The sequence below is a fragment of the Littorina saxatilis genome, linkage group LG12 (genome assembly GCF_037325665.1).
Source record: "Littorina saxatilis isolate snail1 linkage group LG12, US_GU_Lsax_2.0, whole genome shotgun sequence".
NCBI classification, from domain to species: domain Eukaryota; kingdom Metazoa; phylum Mollusca; class Gastropoda; order Littorinimorpha; family Littorinidae; genus Littorina; species Littorina saxatilis.
Window position 1 is genome coordinate 3,159,751 of NC_090256.1, and position 22,797 is coordinate 3,182,547.

Genomic DNA, 22,797 nt, shown 5'->3' on the forward strand with positions numbered 1-22,797 from the left:
CTTGGCACAATCTCAAGTTGCGTCTTCCATATTCTTACGGACAGTCTCGACATGGAAAAGCTCAAAAGAAATGTTTGTTTCCAAAAACAAATAAAGACCCAAACAATTAGGGTCGAAGGGCAGTTGCTTTTTGTTTTAAATGGTGATTTTGTTTGACTATAATTGTGTTTATTTTATTTAGACAGACGCATGTGGTTTTATTGTTGGCCAGAAATGGTGCGAGCTGAATCCGCCAGGTGTCGGAGAAGACTGCAGAATCGAGTTTTGTCATTTTTTGGTTTGTTTTTGTTCTATTTGAAGGGTAAAACAAAAGTTCTAGAGTTGGGAGGAAAACAAAGGGTAGGTCGGGGAATTGGATACATGGAATGTTTCTTTCTTGGTCTAAAATGCATTCAAGCCTTAAGCAGGGGTGTAACCTTTACTGATCGTATCTTTCCACCATCAGTCACCGGCATCATTCTGACAATCATCGGTCCACGCTATCGCTCATGTCTCTCTGACAGGATGGCATGATAATTGAAACGCGGAGTACAGGGAAAGAAAGTGTCTACAAGCCGAAATCTATCAAAACAAGAATACAGAGTTATCTCCCATATGTTTTTCGCTTATGTTTCTGATCAAAAGACCAAAGACGAACGTGATTGTAGAATGCCCGACTTCGACAGTGATCTCTGTTCTGTTCTTCACAGTTATGATAAAGAAATCGTTCCAAGGTCAAAACAAGTCGAAATTTTGAGACTGCTGTGGTGAGGAGACCGGGATATTGTTGCATCACTCCCAACTGGTTACGGAAAAAGTTTCGTCCGCTCCGTAGCCATTTTGTTATGATCACGTGACAAAGTTGATTATCACGTGACACTTTTGCCATATTTAGAGTTATTTGCACAGTAAATACATCCGCGAAAGATAGCTCGCTTGAAACTGTCTTGCATAACAATTCCTTTGTAATTTAAAAAGTACACAACACCATAAAAAATCGTTATCGACGATCGCGAGTCTACTTATATCAATAACACATTACGAAAAGCTCTAAATATGTAAATAAATAAAAAATAAAAAAAATACATCGATTTCCTCTCTAGAGAAGGAAAACAAAGGCATCCTGTCAGGGATAAATGAGACCCAAAGGGAAGTAACTCATTTTACCTGAGTTCAGGATGTCACCGGCATGTCCATGTGTGCACATAAGTACGCCTGAACTAACTCAAACACCCCAGCTGATGATTCAGCCAAGGAATACTATTCCACTTTCTGTTACATTGATAACACACACAAAGTCACCAAACTGATGAGTAAAAGATGAACGAATGTCCCAAACACCGGTAGAAAAACTTTCAAACAGATAATCACCGAAAGAAATCACTCTCATCAAATGACCCACCTCCGACAGAAAGAGCTGTGTTTTGGTGCAGAATGTCTACAACCTCTGGTGACTTTTGGCTAACGCTAGTGAGATAAATTACTAAGTATCCCTACAGATCGTGATAACAAATGTGTCTAAGGTTAAGGAATTAAAAAGGTGGAGTTTTCAACTGACGCTAAGATGTGAAGCAGACTCCGGCCCGTGTGTATGCGCATGTTTAAGCTCCCAAAGAATGTGTTTACGAATACTGTGGTTTTAGTAGGAGAATCTCCGATAGAATCGTGAAAATCTGAGGCATTTCATGTTTGAAGTTTCCGCCCAACAGACTGAGCATTTATTGCAGAGGAGGAGAAATTAAATGTTTTGTGTGTAATCTTTAAACTATAAGTCTCTGTTGCTTTTGAGTTATGCACCGGATGAAGGTCTGCAAACAAGGTAATATAATGAGCCAAAGATTATTTCTTTGTCGGGCCCTACCGGCTGTTACGATCAGAATGTCTTAACACTTTCTACCCCACCTATGTTGACCAAGTTTCTTTTAGCCAGTCACTCAGAATTGTAGTAACTGTGAAATAACTGTGTATCAACACGCTGGAATGTAGGCGTTAGATGGACGTTACAGGCAGAGACTGAAGCTAACAGTCTGAGCGGATATATCCGTACCTGGTCAGATATATCCATATGAGTGGGTACGGATATATCCGTACCTGGGAGACAGAGAGGCACTGCATTTCTTGTATAAACCATTTGGCTCACCATCTATGTGGCTTTTGGAACATTAATGCATAACAAATATTCCCACTCTACTCAAAAAGCAGTGGGGCTGTGGATTCTGTTGATACGAGTCCAAGTGAAGGGATGGTCTTATCCAGTATAAAAGCCCTGGCAGATCTCCCAGACTGAGCAGGGATGATTTCATTGGAATGACTGTGCTTTTAAGTTCATCAATATGGTCCCTTTTCTTTTAGTTTCTTTTCTTCTCTCTTATATCCTCTCTTTCCTTTTCTTGTTTCTGCACTTTGACATTTTAGAAGTACTGTCGTTTCGTTTATCTACTGTTGATGTTACAAGTAAACAGACAACCGCATGACAATATGCAACTCACGGAATGTTCCAAGAGTACATGAACAAGTTCAACGTATTTTCGCTTCTGCGTCAAGCAAAATCTGGTACTTGAAGTTAGCAATAAAAATAAAATATAAATGTTTTGGGGGTTATCAGCATTTATAGATATTTTGAACACCTTAGAATCATGTGCGATGTAATTATGTCATTGTCGACTTCTTCCTTGCAATTACATGTTCAGTTTCAAAGTCTTTTATTAACATTTGATACCATTTTGAAAACTTTGACGCTGTTTCCTCATGCTCAGAATATTTGTTTGAGCACCAGTGCCGTCATTGGGAAATACTGATCTTCTAGACTAAATGTCGAATCTTCATGCTCTTTTTATATTTAGTCAAGTTTTGACTAAATATTTTAACATCGAGGGGGAATCGAAACGAGGGTCGTGGTGTATGTGCGTGTGTGTGTGTGTGTGTCTGTCTGTCTGTCTGTGTGTGTGTGTGTGTAGAGCGATTCAGACTAAACTACTGGACCGATCTTTATGAAATTTGACATGAGAGTTCCTGGGTATGAAATCCCCGAACGTTTTTTTCATTTTTTTGATAAATGTCTTTGATGACGTCATATCCGGCTTTTCGTGAAAGTTGAGGCGGCACTGTCACGCCCTCATTTTTCAACCAAATTGGTTGAAATTTTGGTCAAGTAATCTTCGACGAAGCCCGGACTTCGGTATTGCATTTCAGTTTGGTGGCTTAAAAATTAATTAATGACTTTGGTCATTAAAAATCTGAAAATTGTAAAAAAAAATAAAAATGTATAAAACGATCCAAATGTACGTTTATCTTATTCTCCATCATTTGCTGATTCCAAAAACATATAAATATGTTATATTCGGATTAAAAACAAGCTCTGAAAATTAAATATATAAAAATTATTATCAAAATTAAATTGTCCAAATCAATTTAAAAACACTTTCATCTTATTCCTTGTTGGTTCCTGATTCCAAAAACATATAGATATGATATGTTTGGATTAAAAACACGCTCAGAAAGTTAAAACAAAGAGAGGTACAGAAAAGCGTGCTATCCTTCTTAGCGCAACTACTACCCCGCTCTTCTTGTCAATTTCACTGCCTTTGCCATGAGCGGTGGACTGACGATGCTACGAGTATACGGTCTTGCTGAAAAATGGCATTGCGTTCAGTTTCATTCTGTGAGTTCGACAGCTACTTGACTAAATATTGTATTTTCGCCTTATGCGACTTGTTTTTTGTGTTTTCGCCAAAAATGTTATCTTTGTGCAATAACAGAGTCGTAAATTTCTAAACATTACCCAATAAAAATGTTAAACTTGTCTTTTTTTCGGAAATCTATTCTGTGCCCATGATATCTAACCAGGTAACAAACTCCGTTCATAAATACGAAGAAAGTGTTCTGTTATTGCATTTAGGGTCCTGTTTAGAGTTTTAAAAAAACATACTTCAAAACTGAATTCTATCTTTATTTTTCTGGAAGATGAATGTTTCCCCAAAACTAAAGGTTTTATCCCAAAAACTCACAAAAACGTCCATTTCGACCCATAATTCATTCAAATATCACTTTAGAGGACAAAACACGTTTATTTCCTGATGAATTTTATCAAGAACCTCGAACCGAACATTGAAAAGCTTGCCAAAAAAACCGTATCTTAATGTTCGTGCAATCTGTGCCCTTAATTATGTGCACTTCGCCAGGCAACACTAACACGTCGTTAAATAGCTCAAGTTGTATTGCTTTATATGTTTTCCTTTAATTTTCCCGGTGCTGCTTTAAATAAAGACAGATATTTCTGGCTTCTTACTGGTTAACACCGCAGTGGGGCACTGCGGTTATGAAATTAAAGGCCCCTCCTGTTTTTGGAACCGCAGGAGCTTTCTAGTTTGCTGTTAGGTAGATTTTTGGTTCCTCTTTCCTGTCATGCTCTCTTTTTCTTCATGAATTCTTTTCTTTTTTCTGCCTTCTTGCTCATTCACCTGTATTTTTTCCAAAAATCTCTTCTCTTGCCGCTTGTCTCGCGATTCATGTATAGTTTAATCTGTTAGTGTTCTGATGTAAGTCCAGCAGTAGATAGGTTAAGCCTATTTTAACATACTGGAAACTGGTAATCTTCCAGTAGGTATTAATTTAGTTTTACTAAAGCCTGCTGGGACACAAGTAATGGGTTAGTGCATTTGTAAACAGGAATCGCTTGACAAGTGGCCCTCTTCATCCCCCCCTTCCTCGTCCTGATATGGCTCTGCGTAGTCGGCTGGACGTTAAGCAACAAATAAACAAACAAACAAACAAACTGGTTAACATTTTCTTAACAGGTTGTCCAGATGATTCGCCCTGCGAGTGAAAAAAATGAAGGAAAGAAGGAAGGGTCGAGGGAGTGAAGAAAAAGAAGGAAACAAGAAAGAAGCACATGAACAAATAAACACATATGATTATAGTTTAAGTTAAGGTGTTTTTTTCAACCTAGGATTCAAAGAATAACTGAATGAATCAGTGAATCCGTGAATGAACGGGTGAAGAAACAAGTGCATGCATGAGTGAATGAATGAGTGAATCAATCAATCAATCAATCAATCAATCAATCAATCAATCAACCAATCAATCAATCAATCAATCAACCAATCAATCAACCAATCAATCAATCAATCAATCAACCAATCAAACAATCAATCAATCAATCAATCAACCAATCAAACAATCAATCAATCAATCAACCAACCAAACAATCCATCCATTTATGTCCATGCCTGAAAGAATTTGGAAAAAAATCCAAAAAGCGACCAACCTGTCCATAGCAGCACCACACAAAATGCCAACACACCGTGAGTCGCTCCCGCCATAGTTAGTCAGAATGTCTTTTGTGTCACAATTCAAATACCATCAACCATAAACCGGCAATATAAATCCTTCACAGACACTGATGATGAAAATACACACAAGCTCACAAGAAACGCACAAGCAGCTACGAGTCAGACCCTTGAATGCTCGAGTCTATTTGCAAAGTAATCCCAAAAGTCGCGAAGCTGATTATATAAATGAACTCTTAAAAATATTTCAGTGGGGGAGGGGGAGGGTGTAGATGTGGAGGTGGAGAGGGAGGGGGTATAGCTGACATAGAGAAAGAGAGAGAGAGAGTGAGAGAGAGAAAGTGAGAGAGAGAGTGAGAGAGAGAGAGAAAGAGAGAGTGAGAGAGAGAGTGAGAGAGAGTGAGAGAGAGAGGAGAGAGAGAGTGAGAGAGAGAGTGAGAGAGAGAGAGAGAGAGAGAGGGATGGGGGAGGGTAGTGGACAGGCTCATGATGATAATCTGGAGGATTTGTGAGAGGGAAAAGGGGTGGTGGTGGGGGGGGGGGGGGCGATGCATGTGGGGTTCGTATGGACGAAGAAGCAGTTCTGTCAAGAGATTGTAGTTTGAAGGTAGCATCTCCCTCGTGTTAGCCAACCCAGATCTCTTGAGGCTTTCAGGCGGAATAAGAGGGGCGTTTTACCATGACACAGTCATACCCAAACACAATATTTTAAAAATCAACATTCCAAATGCTTTCTGTGCAGTATAAAAATGTCTTGTGGAATTAATTTTGTCAGTGACACCTGCTATCAAATAACCAAAGGTATTTGATATCTTAACAACGCTCTGCCTAATTTTGTTCAAGATTCTTTGTGACACCTGCGTCAATTTTCTAAATCAATTCTGTAAACAAAAACCACTTGACAGCGGAACGAAATTCAGAGGTGGTTGGAGCAGTGAGTGCAGGGACGGGGCGGTGTGAGAGCTCAACGGGACAAAGGAACAAGTGTAAAGAAAAGAAAAAAAGTTTTAAAATTTAAAAAAAAAATGCCACTTGACAAGCACAGAAAGGAGCTAGACTGTTTATATTTGGTATGTATCAACAGAGACATACATGTCTCTGGTATCAAGGAGAAAGTGGGCTCTTATCCCGTGTCAAATACTTGTCAGACATGTTGCGAGAAATGTCTAGCTCAACCGACTGCTGAATAATTAATCGAAAAACCAAACAACAAAAGCACAATTGTTTTTTGTTTTTTTGTTTTTTTGGGTCAACGATTTACGTCTTGAAGACTTCATCACTTTTAATGTATCAACGTGAGCCGGACACAGGCACGAGTATTTCTGATGAGGGGAGGGGGAGTATAGGTATCATTCCTCCTACAACCAATGGTGACGAAGGTCAGTAGAAGTTGAAGAGTTACTATTGAATCGCCTTAGCCCCAGGAAAATCTGCGGGCGCTGTGGAATGCGATGTTGATAGAAACGGTGCGATGTAATGGGCGGTGATTGGGATTGTGGTCTCTTTGTACTAAGTTTACACAGGCCTTTGAGTCAAGACCCCCATCAACAGATCCCAAGTGTGCTCAGTCTCGTTGGAACATTTGTGGGAGTCTGCCATGGGATGGTAGTGAAATGGAATTTGACTATCAAGAAGGCGGATGGTCTGGCCAAAGATGCAGGAAGACAGGAACAACCAGAAACCAGCCTGTCCTTCCGAGAGACCAAAACCCTCATCAAGCATCGCTGGAAGACAGCATTCAAAGAAAGAAACGGAGGCTACAAGCCAGACCAAGACCCCATCCACCGCCTCAGCCGTGCAGAGCAGACTGCCATCTTCCGGCTGCGTACAGGGCACCAGTGCGGCTTTAAAGCGCACCTGAAAAGGATCGGCGTAGCAGAGTCGGCATTGTGCGATTGTGGGGCGGCCGACCAGACAGTAGAACATGTAGAGGTTACATGCCGAGTCTCAGTGATTATCAAAAATAATGGTCGAAGTTAGCGGATCATGAAAAATGCGAGCTTTAGCGAGCTTTTTCATGACCGCGAACTGAGACCATTATTTTTGATAATCACTGAGACGAGGTGTGTAACCTCTTTATTCCTCCTTTCTTCAGTTATTCAAAGAAAAGAGGAGTTTTTTTGCGAAAGTTTGATCGAATCCTATTCTCTCAACCAGTCAACCTGCGCAGGCGATCGATTAATGCGCGGTTGTATAGTTCCGTGCAAATCATTCCATTCTGTTAACACTTCTTGTCAGTTTTCCTATTTTAGGCTAAAATCAAGTACACAGATATGCTGTTATTCTGCTGTGGCGGCAAAGGCAGATATTGTGTGTTCTGTATATGTTTTGGTATCGCTTAGGGTAATGTTTTTTCGTCAAATGGGACTAGCAGACGAACTTTTGCACCCGTGTTCCAACGTTAAAAACTGTATGAAGTTCAGTTTTCCGGGGAAAATAGTGTATGAAACCCCTTTATGTTGTTTAAATTGATGAGATGTGTGCATTTGGTTGCGTGTGATCTGTTTATTAAATGAAATATTGTTGAAAACTGACCGTCGGATTGCAGTCTGTTGTCGAAGGAACTGAGTGAAAAGAAGGGGAACTACTCTTGTCGCTAGACAAAGTATGAGTTACTTGCCTTGGGAAATTGCTTGTGATGAACGGCTTCAGCACGGCAGATGAGATTCAGAAAACAACCGAACTCATGGATTTTATATGGAGATTCATGTGTTCAGGCCTGTAGTTGTTAATTTAAATGCGGTATGTTTGTATTGTTTGCTCCAGAGATGTATACTTCGTACATTAGAGCGTTCTGAACTTTTCAGTCGCAAAAAGTAGTACCGAAACAGAACAACCTCTCAACCCATTGCACTATCGAGGATTCAGGCTGTTGCTGGGTCGTTATTTGTTTGGTTGCTGGGTCATTATCGAAAAATAACTACCCCTACAAGTTTACAGAGGTAAAGAAGCAGAGGGGGGAATAAGTATTGAATACATGCACAAACTTCTCTCTGCTGCGGAACCAGATCTGGCCAGAAGGAACTACACTGGAGACCAAGCTCTGGGGAACGTCAGAAGACCTGAAAGCGACGTTCCAGTTCACGACAGCAGCGGAACTACGACCCTAGACACAACCGTCGAACGCAGAAGAAGAATTGAAGAAAACGCGTGATGAAATAAAGAAAGAAACGATGAAACAAGAGCAGAATAGTAAGCCAGAAATGACAAACGGGTGTGCTGTACATCACTTGGGGACAGATCTGAAACTAAGTCGAAATGGACAGACGAATCTCTGTCAGACTGATAGAAACAGACACGGACGGACACAGAAAGACCGATAGAGAAACAGACAGACGTACACACGTACGCACGCACACATGCACGTACTTACGTACGCGCACACACACACACACACACACACACACACTCGCACACATACGCGCACACACACACAAACACACACACACGTGCACACACACACACAAACACACACACACACACACACACACACACACACACACACACACACACACACAGAGAAGAAGAATATACGTGTGTAAAAAATAATTCATACGCGTGTAAGAAATAAAAGTATTTATTACACGTGTATTAATTATGTATTACATGTGCGTTAATTATTTAATATACGTGTAATAGATACTTTTATTTCTTACACGCGTATGAATTATTTCTTACACGGGAATGAATTATTTCTTACACGTGTATATGTTATGAGCCAAACGGCTTTCCATACAGCGCAGCTCTGATCAGGCCAACAGTTTCGGGGAGACAACAGAATGCAACTGCGACACCATAGCTCTTGTAAGGTTGCTTCCCTTAGACTAAGAACTTTCTCTGTTATGGGTTCGGACGTCCCCGAGACAAAATTTATAACATTTTAAAGATCAACATTTTATAACAAGATTTGAATAAATCAGAGTGAAAACAATGTGCTTTTTAAAACGATCTACATTGTTACTTTGATTGACCTAAACAAAAGTAATGTTTGAAACAACGAGACCACCATGAACATCGAGACCACCATGAAAACCGAGACCACCATGAACACCGAGACCATCATGAACACCGAGACCACCATGAACACCGAGACCACCATGAACATCGAGACCACCATGAACACCGAGACCACCATGAACACCGAGACCACCATGAACACCGAGACCACCATGAACACCGAGACCACCATGAACATCGAGACCACCATGAACACCGAGACCACCATGAACATCGAGACCACCATGAACATCGAGACCACCATGAACATCGAGACCACCATGAACACCGAGACCACCATGAACACCGAGACCACCATGAACATCGAGAAAGGAAACGCACTTGAATCGGTCCCGATAAGGTTGTTGGATATTAAAAACCAAACAACCAACTACTTTTGGGTTTTGCGAAGTATGGACGGTTGTGCAACTTAAGGTTTCGAATTGTCCACACGTATTCCTATTTGCCCACTCAGAACCCGAGAACAATACCACCCACCTACCTTCTTTTCTTTTCTTATTTTTTGTAACAGTCTCCCCGTGTATACCTCATGTATACTGTGTATTTTTCATATTTTCCGCTGTCTCCAAATTACCATGTGAACTGAGAGAGGAAACAACATTGCTTCAGGCCCGGATAGCCATACTATGGGCTGTCGGGACGATAAATAAATAAAAACAAACACCATTGCTTCAGTCCCGGATAGCCATATTATGGACTGTCGGGACTATAAATAAAAACAAACACCATTGCTTCAGTCCCGGATAGCCATACTATGGGCTGTCGGGACTATAAATAAAAACAAACACCATTGCTTCAGTCCCGGATAGCCATATTATGGACTGTTGGGACGATAAATAAATAAAAACAAACACCATTGCTTCAGTCCCGGATAGCCATACTATGGGCTGTCGGGACTATAAATAAAAACAAACACCATTGCTTCAGTCCCGGATAGCCATACTATGGGCTGTCGGGACTATAAATAAAAACAAACACCATTGCTTCAGTCCCGGATAGCCATATTATGGACTGTTGGGACGATAAATAAATAAAAACAAACACCATTGCTTCAGTCCCGGATAGCCATACTATGGGCTGTCGGGACTATAAATAAAAACAAACACCATTGCTTCAGTCCCGGATAGGCATATTATGGGCTGTTGGGACGATAAATAAATAAAAACAAACAACATTGCTTCAGGCCCGGATAGCCATACTATGGGCTGTCGGGACTATAAATAAAAACAAACACCATTGCTTCAGTCCCGGATAGCCATATCATGGGCTGTCGGGACGATAAATAAATAAAAACAAATACCATTGCTTCAGTCCCGGATAGCCATATTATGGGCTGTTGGGACGATAAATAAATAAAAACAAATACCATTGCTTCAGTCCCGGATAGCCATATTATGGGCTGTCGGGACGATAAATAAATAAACACAAACAACATTGCTTCAGGCCCGGATAGCCATACTATGGGCTGTCGGGACGATAAATAAATAAAAACACCATTGTTTGGATTGAACATTGGATTTCCCTTCTTTGAGCCATGTGACGTCAGAGTTCGACAAACGATCATGTCTAGGCGGTAAACGAGTCTACAAAAGTGTTTGTGTACGTTCAATGGTAAAAAATTAAAGGAAGTTACGGGGGGGGGGGGGGGGGGGGGGGGAGGTTAGGGGCGACAACTTATTCGACTGCACCACCAAAGTTATTCTAATGTTGCTTCCCTTAGACTAGGAATTTTCTCTGTTACTAGTTTCGGACGCAACCACAGACACATCCATAATAAAGATGCAGCAAACAAGCACGTGTGCATGCACGCACAAACACGCAAACACCAACTCACTTACACACAGCGCACTCATGCGAACACATATACTGACACGTATATAATTATGAACACACGTGTTCACGTAGGCAATGCGCATACATGCGTGGGTGTATAACCAAATGCTTTATTTTCTTTCTAATATGTTAGCTCCTTTGCTTCCTTCAAAGATCTTCAGTGCTACCGACGCAAACGGCGTATCTGCCGCAATGGCGACAAGAAACTTCCTAACAATAGCTTTCTTAATACTTTCTAATAATGGCTGCTGAAGTGGACTTTTCTTACGCGTCACAACTCACAACCATGCTTACATGTAGATTGTACCTCCACTCAGTTTCACTGCTTTACATTTGTAAACGAACAGTGAACTCAAATCTGGTTTCACCGTTTACCACAGAGACAGGTTGCTACCAAAAGTACTCGTAGCATTGTATGGTTTTGCCTGGGTAAAAATACTAGCTACAGTGCTAGCAGTGTCTACTTCGACATTCCCAGGTGACAATATTTTAACTTTTAAAAGAGCTTAAGAGCCTAATTGAATCGGTCCCGCATTGCCGTATAGGCTGAAGGAACGTGAAAAAAAACCACTTTCTGTCGGGACAATTTTATGGGTACTCTTATTTGAACGGCGATCACGTGACCCTTTTGACAGAAATCTTGGATCCAAAAAGTGTGCCAGATGACCAAGTTAAGTGAAGGAACACTCATAACGGATAGAAGTGACCGATTTTGACGCCATCAGCGATAATGACTCCTGGGGGAAAACGCCCAGTTCTGGACTAAACCGTATCCTCTGACGTTTCCGGTATTGTCGGTTCCAGTTGTCATGCGTCGTTTACTACTTCCGTTGACGTCACTTTGTGTCACAGTAAATTGACCCGTTTGTGTCGTGCGTTGGCTTCCACCGGAAATCACAGTCCGACTTCAATTAGCGCAGGAAATTTGGTACACATCCGTTTTTCATGACGCCTTGTGTTTTATGTAAAAACAGCGTCTCTCCATTAACCTTTTGTCGCTATGAGCTCGAGGGTAGGCCCTATAGTGTTTCCCGTTACCAGTCCGCCTGTACTCGCGTCCAAGTGGGTGTCTATTTCTGTCTATTTCGTTTTTATTATCATCACAGTTTCTTTTTGATTATAAGTCTTCTGGAATAATAAGTGGTCAATACATGCATCAAGTGTATACTCTTTTGCCTGGAATAGCTTTTTTTTCTATATTCAGATTTGGGTTTGATTTTTGATTTTTTTTTTAAATAAAGATGAGTTTTTTTAGGGTTATGGTTAGGGTTAGGGTTAACCCTAACACTAATGTTTTTTTCCGAAAATGTTTGTGTATGAGACAATTCCCCTCGCAAGTGACTAGCCTAAAATGTCACATGGGGAAACTTTCGCACGCGTGCGCGTGTGTATGTATGTGTGTGTGTGGAGGGTGTGTGTGCCGGTGAGTGTGAGTTTATGTGTGTGTGTGTTGTATGTTCGCGCGCGTACGTGCGTGTGCGTTTGCGTGTGTCTACAATTTTGCTTTTATGCAAGTCTGCGTGTGTGTATGTGTGTGCGTGTGTGTGTGTGTGTGTGGGGGGGTGTGTGTCAGTGATTGCTAGGGGAGTTGTAGGTGGTGTTGGTGGTGGGGGTGTTTTCTTCATACCTCAATAAATGTTTTCTCAAATATCAGCGCAGCTCTGATCAGGCCAAACATTTTTAGGGCGGGAGGGTGGGGTGAAGGGGGTTAAGGCGGACGGCTTGGACGTTATCTTTTGAATTATGCTTTTTTTCTTTTCATGAAATAAAATCTTCTTGATCTTTTCGCGTTTTCTTCTGTTTTCGTTTCAGCATTTTCCTCCTGTACTTTTTTTTCTTTTGACCTTTCTTCGACTGATAACGTGACAAGAATGTTGCCCCAAAAGTTCCAGACTTGTTTAACAGTTCAGCAGACACAAGACGTGAGTGGGTGCGTAGGAGAGTGAGTAGTGTTAAAAAAAAACCTGGTTGTATCAGCAAAAAGTCATTCGAATCCTGATTGGAAATGTCGCCGTAGTCCGTGTAGGATGAATTACGCCCCGCCAGAGAGAGAGAGAGAGAGAGAGAGAGAGAGAGAGAGAGAGAGAGAGAGAGAGAGTGTGTGTGTGTGTCAGGTTTTAATCTGTACATGGACACGCTAGCACACAGACACACGCAATACAACGCCCAGGCCTACAGGAGGAGAATTAGATTATGATGAGTTAGTGTAAAGCATGCTGAATGTCTGCGTCAGGGATGCGACGCTTGTGAATGCGTGGCACGGAGTCGAATGCCGACGTCGAGACATGCTCTCTGACCACTTGAGAGAAGCTCATGCATGGCCTGACGACTGGAGATGGTAATCAACCAACCAAACTGACAAACCAACCCGGCCTATATATTTACAAAACTATGCAGCCAACACACCAAGTACAAATGTGCACCATATGACCCCCCCCCCTCCTCCCTCCCCCCCCCCCCCCAGACGTCCATGCCCCCGTGTTATCAATGTTTCTCTGTAGGCATTGAGCAAGTTCGATGTCCTATCGTGGAAGATAATTGTATTTCACCAAACCGACAAATGTACCCAACTAACCAATCAACCAAACATGTTGACACATAAACCGCCAAGCACCAATGTCGCCATTTTATCATGTATCTGTCACTGGTTTGCTAGGCCCATTGATCCCGAGATGTCATGTATCTGTCACTGGTTTGCTTGGCCCATTGATCCCGAGATGTCATGTATCTGTCACTGGTTTGCTAGCCCCATTGATCCCGAGATGTCATGTATCTGTCACTGGTTTGCTTGGCCCATTGATCCCGAGATGTCATGTATCTGTCACTGGTTTGCTAGGCCCATTGATCCCGAGATGTCATGTATCTGTCACTGGTTTGCTAGCCCCATTGATCCCGAGATGTCATGTATCTGTCACTGGTTTGCTTGGCCCATTGATCCCGAGATGTCATGTATCTGTCACTGGTTTGCTAGCCCCATTGATCCCGAGATGTCATGTATCTGTCACTGGTTTGCTAGCCCCATTGATCCCGAGATGTCATGTATCTGTCACTGGTTTGCTAGGCCCATTGATCCCGAGATGTCATGTATCTGTCACTGGTTTGCTAGCCCCATTGATCCCGAGATGTCATGTATCTGTCACTGGCTTGCTAGGCCCATTGATCCCGAGATGTCATGTATCTGTCACTGGTTTGCTAGCCCCATTGATCCCGAGATGTCATGTATCTGTCACTGGTTTGCTAGCCCCATTGATCCCGAGATGTCATGTATCTGTCACTGGTTTGCTAGCCCCATTGATCCCGAGATGTCATGTATCTGTCACTGGTTTGCTTGGCCCATTGATCCCGAGATGTCATGTATCTGTCACTGGTTTGCTAGCCCCATTGATCCCGAGATGTCATGTATCTGTCACTGGTTTGCTTGGCCCATTGATCCCGAGATGTCATGTATCTGTCACTGGTTTGCTAGCCCCATTGATCCCGAGATGTCATGTATCTGTCACTGGTTTGCTTGGCCCATTGATCCCGAGATGTCATGTATCTGTCACTGGTTTGCTAGCCCCATTGATCCCGAGATGTCATGTATCTGTCACTGGTTTGCTTGGCCCATTGATCCCGAGATGTCATGTATCTGTCACTGGTTTGCTAGCCCCATTGATCCCGAGATGTCATGTATCTGTCACTGGTTTGCTTGGCCCATTGATCCCGAGATGTCATGTATCTGTCAGTGGTTTGCTTGGCCCATTGATCCCGAGATGTCATGTATCTGTCACTGGTTTGCTAGGCCCATTGATCCCGAGATGTCATGTATCTGTCACTGGTTTGCTTGGCCCATTGATCCCGAGATGTCATGTATCTGTCACTGGTTTGCTTGGCCCATTGATCCCGAGATGTCATGTATCTGTCAGTGGTTTGCTTGGCCCATTGATCCCGAGATGTCATGTATATGTCACTGGTTTGCTAGGCCCATTGATCCCGAGATGTTATGCATTGACCAAGGCATGATGCCCTGTCGTGGCAAGCCATTGTTTTTGATGGCCATCGATTGAGTTCCATGCAGTTTTATATTTGCCGATGGTTTAATCAGTAATTTATTCACATAAACTTTTAACAAAGCCATGGTGTGTATTATTAATAAAGGAACACATCAAGATAACTTATAAATGTGCTCTATGATGATCGATGGCAGTTTCTAAGTCATTGAGTTCTCAGTACGAGTGACTGTTCTTGCTTGTTCGTTGATTGCACAAAAGCCAAGTATGGTGTTTAAAACCTTAGAACAGCTTGCAGATACCACCTCAATGACTGTCCCGGCTTGTTCGTTGATTGCACCAAAGCCACGTTTGCTATATAAAACCTTAGAACAGCTTGCAGATACCACCTCAATGACTGTCCCGGCTTGTTCGTTGAAAGCACCAAAGCCACGTTTGCTATATAAAACCTTAGAACAGCTTACAGATACCACCTAGTTTTACTCAGGTGTTCTTGAACCGCCAGTGAGCACTGAATAAAGTCTTTTCGGTCCTTGTTCGTTTTGTAACAAAATCCAATATATTGTGTCACCCAAAAATCTGCGCACCGATTCCATTTCAGTTTAAGTCAGGTGTCCAGAAACCTGCAACGAGACGATGACGTTATGTCACTGCGTTGGTGACAATAGTCAACATCCGCTGCTTTGTGATCATAAATGCATTGACTGTGTTATGTTGTGTGAGACCTCTCGTGCAAATATGTTGGGTCCGAGTATTTATTTCCACTTTACTGTGTCGATAGACCTAAATAAAATAACCACAACAAACACTTTATTGTCCATTACATTAATAACATTAAAATGGACAGAAAAATGTCGACGTATCTAACCTGCCTGTAAACGATTAAAACACATTTCAGGACATTCCATGAGATACAAACACACAAAACACAAAAGTAATTGTATTAACAAGCACACCCATACACTCTAACCCCACCTCAGTTTGCTTGCATCGTATGTTAATATAAGGCCAAAAAAAATAATAGGTGTGGTTACGGTAACATAGCCGAAAAAAATAGGGTAGGAAGGTTCGCAATCCCTTTTTTTTTTTTAAACTTTTTTTTCTAATGTGTACAAATTAAACCTACTTGACAGGGAAATAAGTGTGCGACTCGGGCGCTTTCGCTTTCATTGCGTTTTCTGCACTGGTTTTCTTGTGTGTTTTTTTTTTTTTGACAAATGTAATAAAAAGTTATAGGGTCGGCCCCTAAAAATAGGGTAGGTCGGGTTACCGTAACCACACCTATTTTTTTTTTAGGCCTAACATTATGAATACAATATAAATGTAACTCTTTTTTCAAAAACGGAGTTCGCCATGTGAACTGAGAAAGAAAACAAAATTGAATCGGCCCCGATTAGCCCAACGGGTTGACGGAACATGAACAACTAACAACCAACCAACCAACCAACCAACCAACCAACCAACCAACCAACCAACCGAGCTGTTACTGTTTCTGTCAACGTGTGTATCGGTCGCGTTAGGTATAATGCCTGTCTTAATTTGCGTTCTCGTTGCTTCTTCCTGTGTGACTGCTTATACAGATCCACTTTCCGATCTGTAACCGCTTCCGTTACGGCAAGCCTTTTGTATGACTTGCGTTGTATACGCCTGTGTTGTATTGCGGGTTGATGATGCGGTTATCGAGTTATACTCCCCTATGTTGTTCGATTGTTCGTGCATGACTGCTGATGAAAGGTCAGTGCCGTCACTGTTTGTGTGACCGTCATCATTGGATACCTCACTTGTCTGTCTGGTCAGTCGGCTGTTGGTCAATGAACCGAGAACATCGATTGGTCTCAAATCAAAATACACAATTAACTCAGTGTCGGTGTGCGAATAAGCACATGGGTGGGTTTTTTTTTTTAAAATTAACTAAATGCATGCTCACTGAAAGCCCCACCATTACCGTGTCGGTTGAAGTGACGTGTCTTTAAAAAATAAAAATAAAAACATTTTCCTGGTGCGTCTGTACATAATGAATACTAAATTTATATTGCTTGCTGTGTTACACGAGTTTTTTTCGTTTTTTGGTGTTTTTTTAATTATTGAGATGCAAGCGAAAGCGAGCTTTTCGATATTTGAAAATGCAACGAATGAGACTATATATAGGGAATCCCAATCCTCTTTATGAAATACTTCGTTACTTGGTTACAGAGTCTCAAAAAGCCGCAATGTCGCATTATGTACTTTATGTAGCTCCAGAGACAAAAAAGTGGCGTGAAGCAATATCAAAACATTTAGTCAATAGTTATATCGGCCTGAAACTAAAAGATCAACACTGAAAGCTAGTCATCACCGAGACTAAAGGAAGAATGGCTTGGCTAGCCGAAGGCCGAAACGGGTGACTCTCGTCTCGTGCTAACGTAGTACATGTACCTAGATAACCTATTTTCTTTCATTGTGAGCACATTTCAGAGTAAGCATGTCATATCTATATTTGTTTGGATTCAGTAATTCATAACGTAATGCAATCATTTTTAAATCTGTTAGCGAATATTCGATTTTAATGAAAAATTTCATAAACAAACATGATTACTATTTAATTAATGAAATGTTAAGCTTCCGAGCTAAAATCAAATCTAATATTCCGGACTGAGTCAAAGACTGCTTGACCATAATTTCAATCAAATTTGTTGAAAAATAAAGTCGGCTCGGTGACGCCTCAACTTTCACTAAAAGCCGGATATGACGCCATCAAAGACATTCATGGCAAAAAAAGGAACAAAACAGCATCTGGGGGTATCATGTGGAAGAACGTGTATGAAAATGTCATGAAAATCTATCTAGTTGTTTGTTGGGCTATCGATCTTTACACACACAGACACACACAAACAGACCCCCCCACACCAACCCTCCCCCCACCCCGCCACACACACCCCCAACACCCACACAAACACACACACACACGCACACATTCACACACACACACACACACACACACCACCCTCGTCCCGATTCCTAGTCTATCTGACAACGTTTAGCCAATAATGCTTGGCAATATGTAGCAAAACCAAAGACCTTCAGGAATGCACGGAAAGAAGCTCCAAGAGCCGCATTATCGCGGGGAAAACCTGGCAGATTAAGCCGTGACATAAACTGCTAATCAGCGGCTAACTGTCATCTTCAAACTGTTGGAGTCAACGAAATCTCGGTGAGGAACCATCGGGATCCGAAGGGATCAACGTCTGGGAGTCTCTCGCTGTCGGGTCTTCAGCAAACACTATAGCATTATTAACTATGAAGCCTTTCAAAATTCCTTACTGCAAATCAGAAGAGCGGTTATCCAATGTTGGCAGAGAAGGCTAGACTGTTAGCATGCAGCAACATTGTTAACGGTGGGTTATGATTGTGCGTTGTACTCCCGGTTGACCGTATTTCGTTTCTCCGTATCTCGTTTCTCCGTTTCCTATTTCACCGTATTTATTCAGTGGAACGGACTAGAAGTGCCGTTTGACCGTATATGCTCATTTTTGTTTGTTTTTCATTTATGCATGTGTCCCCCTGGCATGGCCCCCTGGCATGGCCCCCTGGCATGGCCCCCTGGCATGGCCCCCTTACAATCAACTGGGCGAAGTCGACTTCACGAAGCTCACTACACGTAGTTTTTGCGCTGCATTTCAGTAAAAAGACTTCGCGAGGTCTTCAGGAAGTCAGTTTACACTGAATTTCTGGCTCATTTAAAGCAATGACGGTGGAGGAAAACGCCTGCAGACGAAAAACAAAGTCAACTGGAAAGCACTCTGAGTTGTCGGGGAGTTCCAGCCTATGAACGCAGAAGAAGGAACATAAGACGGCAACAAGATTGTAAGAAATTTGCTCAGATCCAATGGTCACCCTGCCGAATGTGTTCGATGTCACCAGGCAAGTCACTGATCGTCCCTCAGCCCCATGGATGTCCGAAGATATAAAGGACCACAAACGGCTCGTACGCAAGTGGGAGAGGTTATGGAGAACGTCAGGCCTGACAGTTCACCGTCAGATTTATCGTCAACAGCTTGACGACATCAAAGCTCTCCACACCAGTGCCAAGCAGGAATACTATACATCCCGCCTCGCTGAGTGCAAAGACACCAAGGCTCTGTTTTCTGTAACAGATGAGCTATTCGCGAAGAAGAAAGCCACTGCCCTCCCTAAATTGATTCCCCCATCAGAACTCCCCGAGACTTTCAGCAATTTCTTTGACCAGAAGATCTCTGACATTCGCAAAGGTCTCGACTCATCCAAAACACAAATGTCCTTCGCCGCATTTTCAGGGACCCCCCTTACACGGTTTAGCCCTGTTTCTGAGAAGTTTGTTTTTGAACTTATTTCAAAATGTGCTCCAAAATCCTGCACACTTGACCCCATTCCCACGTCACTCATGAAAACTTGCCTGGATTTCCTTGTTCCTGTTGTAACGAGAATCTTAAACCTTTCTCTTCAGTCTGGGTCTGTGCCTGCACAGTTTAAAGAGGCAGTCATAACACCACTTCTAAAAAAGCCAGGCCTTGACACGGAGTGCTTAAAGAACTATAGACCCATTTCAAACTTACCCTTTCTGACCAAGCTGTTAGAAAAGTGTGTGCTAGCGCAGCTCCAAGAACATCTGCTGAGTAATGATCTTTTGGACGTCCATCAGTCCGCATACAAGAAAAATCATAGCACAGAAACCGCTCTTCTTTACGTAACTGACAAGCTGCTGACCAGTGCTGACAACAAGGAAGTGTCTGTGCTCGCACTCTTGGACCTCTCGGCGGCATTTGACACCATCGACCACGACGTCCTCCTAAAGAGACTACAGTTCACGTTTGGAATTGCCGACAAAGCCTTCCAGTGGTTCGTGTCATATCTCTCTGAACGCTTTCAAAGAGTACAAATAGGTCAAAAAGAATCATCCCCTGTTCCCCTGAAGCATGGAGTACCTCAGGGCTCTGTTCTAGGCCCGGTTCTGTTTACACTATATACACAGGACCTATCTGACGTCATCTCGAGGCATGGCTGCGAACACCACAAGTATGCCGACGACACCCAAATAGAGGATTCTGCTCCCCCCAGTGATTTTCCAAAAGTGGTTAAAAACACTGAGCGCTGCATTGAGTCAGTTAAAGACTGGATGATAGACAATAAACTCAAGCTGAATGACTCAAAAACTGAGGTGATGCTGTCAGGCTCAAGGCATGCTTTAAATCAGATTGACTGTACTTCCCTGACAATAGGCGACACTCAGATTGTTTCCCAAACCGCTGTTAAGGACCTAGGCGTGTACCTGGACTCTGCTCTGACAATGCAAAAACACATTAGTTTTGTTTGTAAATGTGCCTTTTTTGAGTTGCGCAAGATTTCCTCTGTCAGATCATTCCTGACACTCCAAGCCACTGTTCAACTTGTCTCCTCTCTGATCCTGAGTCGACTTGACTACTGCAACTCATTGCTTGCCGGCCTCCCCACTGAAGAACTTGATCGCTTACAGAGAGTCCAGAACAGTGCTGCAAGGCTCATTCTGCAGAAGTCTAAGAAAGACCATGTCACTCCCCTACTTACCACCCTTCACTGGCTTCCTATGAAGTACAGAATCGAGTACAAGCTCGCTCTGTTAGGGTACCGCTGTTTTGAGAAATCACTCCCCCCCTATTTGTCCCATTCCCTCAGTATCTACGAGCCATCCCGTTCTCTCAGATCCTCCTCTGAAAAACTCCTTCGCATCCCCAAAACCAGGACCAAGACCTTTGGTGAAAGAACCTTTAGGTACCAGATTCCGACCGTCTGGAACTCGCTTCCAAGTTCTATCCGTGATTCCAGCAGCCTTTCCTCCTTCAAAACCCAACTCAAAACATACCTGTTTCGTAAAGCCTTTGCTTAGCCTGAGTAGACTCTCCACAACTCTATTCTGTTTTGGAACTCTCTACCCTGTATGTGCTTTATGGTCTCTTTGTCAATGGTATCTTTGTGTGTGCGCGTGCGTGCGTGTGTGTGTGTGTGTGTGTGTGTGTGTGTGTGTGTGTGTGTGTGTGTGTGTGTGTGTGTGTGTGTGTGTGTGTACTTTTAACATTGTACGCTAAGTTTTGCTTAGTGCTTGGGTTCTTGGTGTTATGTCTCAGTTAAATGTATGCTTTGTATGCTTGTTGATTTGTGCTAGTTTATTCTATAATGAATTTGTAAAGCGCCTGGAGCCAATTGATGGGACTCGCGCTATAGAAAAGTTATTTATTATTATTATTATTATTATTATTATTATTATTAGTGTGAGAGAAAAAAAACGTGTCAAAAATGGTTTGATTTATCACTAATATAAAATTGTGAAAATTTTGAAACTGTGTAATGCCTCGGGTGTACAAAAACTATTAGAATGACCCGTTTGACATTTAGATAAAAAGAAAACACACCAGTGACCAGGTTAGATATTTTTATATCAATATTTCGGCATGACCCGTTGGAGTCGTTTTTCGGCCGTCCAGTATCTTGGAGTTTGTCAAAATAACAAAAATGTTCTGACCGAGCAATTTTCCGCCGCTTGTTATTGGATTGATTTTGTTTTTTGTAGCGCTGTGTAGCAGTTTCTTCACAAACAAGCTTGCTTTACAGAAAGTGAATAATCAATGCAAACAACTCACCCTCCTCCACAATGTCAAAGACGCCTGTCGCAAAATGTTCTGTGAGAAATATGAAAGCTTTCATTTTGCCATCAAAGTGCACGCTGTAACTGAGGAGTCGTTTGACATGGAACTTGAACATCTTTTGTGAGGATACGTTTTTTTCTCTGTCTTTATTGAATTGGTGACTACGATTTCAAGCGGCAGGTTTCCATTTCGGAACTTTGAGCAAACTTTGACAAATCTCGTGGGATCACATGTTCTCCCGCTTCTTTCCAAGAATTAAAACAACAGTTGCAGAATTATGGAGAAAGGGCAATTTGATTTGTCCCCTGAAATTGGATTGATCACTAGGGAACTGATGGGTATTTGTTATGTTTTTTACAGACAGTTCTTTGCTCCCTAGTTACACATATTTTAGAACGTGAGTGCTTAATCAAGACGCTAAAAATTTCTCTTTTAGAGATGAATAAAGATTATTGTATTGTATTGTAAACGCTTTGCTAACTTCTGTTTCTTTTCTTTTGGCTCCCTTTTGATGAAGTGGCTCATTGAACAACTGAGAATTTGTTTGATAGTGTTTTACTCTATCTATAAAGTTTACGACAAGATTTATCTCAGCACGACTTTTGATCCAACAAATGTATGACGTAAACAAAATTCCGTTCTTAGCGTGTTTGGGGTATTTTTTAAACTGGCGGACGTATTTGAATCGAACTTTTTTTGCAAAATAGGAATGGTTTCAAGATGGGCCTAGGTGACACGGTACAAGAAATAAAAAATTAAAAGTTATTGCTGAAACAAAATTCCGTTCTTAGCGTGTTTGGGGTATTTTTTAAACTGGCGGACGTATTTGAATCGAATTTTTTTTGCAAAATAGGAATGGTTTCAAGATGGGCCTAGGTGACACGGTACAAGAAATAAAAAATTAAAAGTTATTGCTGAAATAGTTGTCACAAAGATGTGAGTAGCATATTTGTGAGGTAAACCACGTCGTGTTTTTAACCTCCCTAAATGTTGTACAGGCGAGGGTAGCTGACCGGACTGGCGTTATTCACGTGTTTCGGGTGTTGCACGCAAAAC

At 42.0% G+C, this 22,797-nt stretch overlaps 1 protein-coding gene across 1 annotated transcript in view; it reads right to left on the reverse strand.

Annotated features, from left to right (window-relative positions):
- Positions 1–5,444, reverse strand: part of LOC138981067 (perlucin-like) — a 16,030-nt gene extending 10,586 nt beyond the window's left edge. The window contains exon 1 of the mRNA XM_070353880.1: positions 5,246–5,444. Within this exon, the coding sequence (XP_070209981.1) occupies positions 5,246–5,300 (55 nt within the window). The 5' untranslated portion in view covers positions 5,301–5,444. The remainder of the gene's footprint in view (positions 1–5,245) is intronic.
- Positions 5,445–22,797: the final 17,353 nt, after the last annotated feature.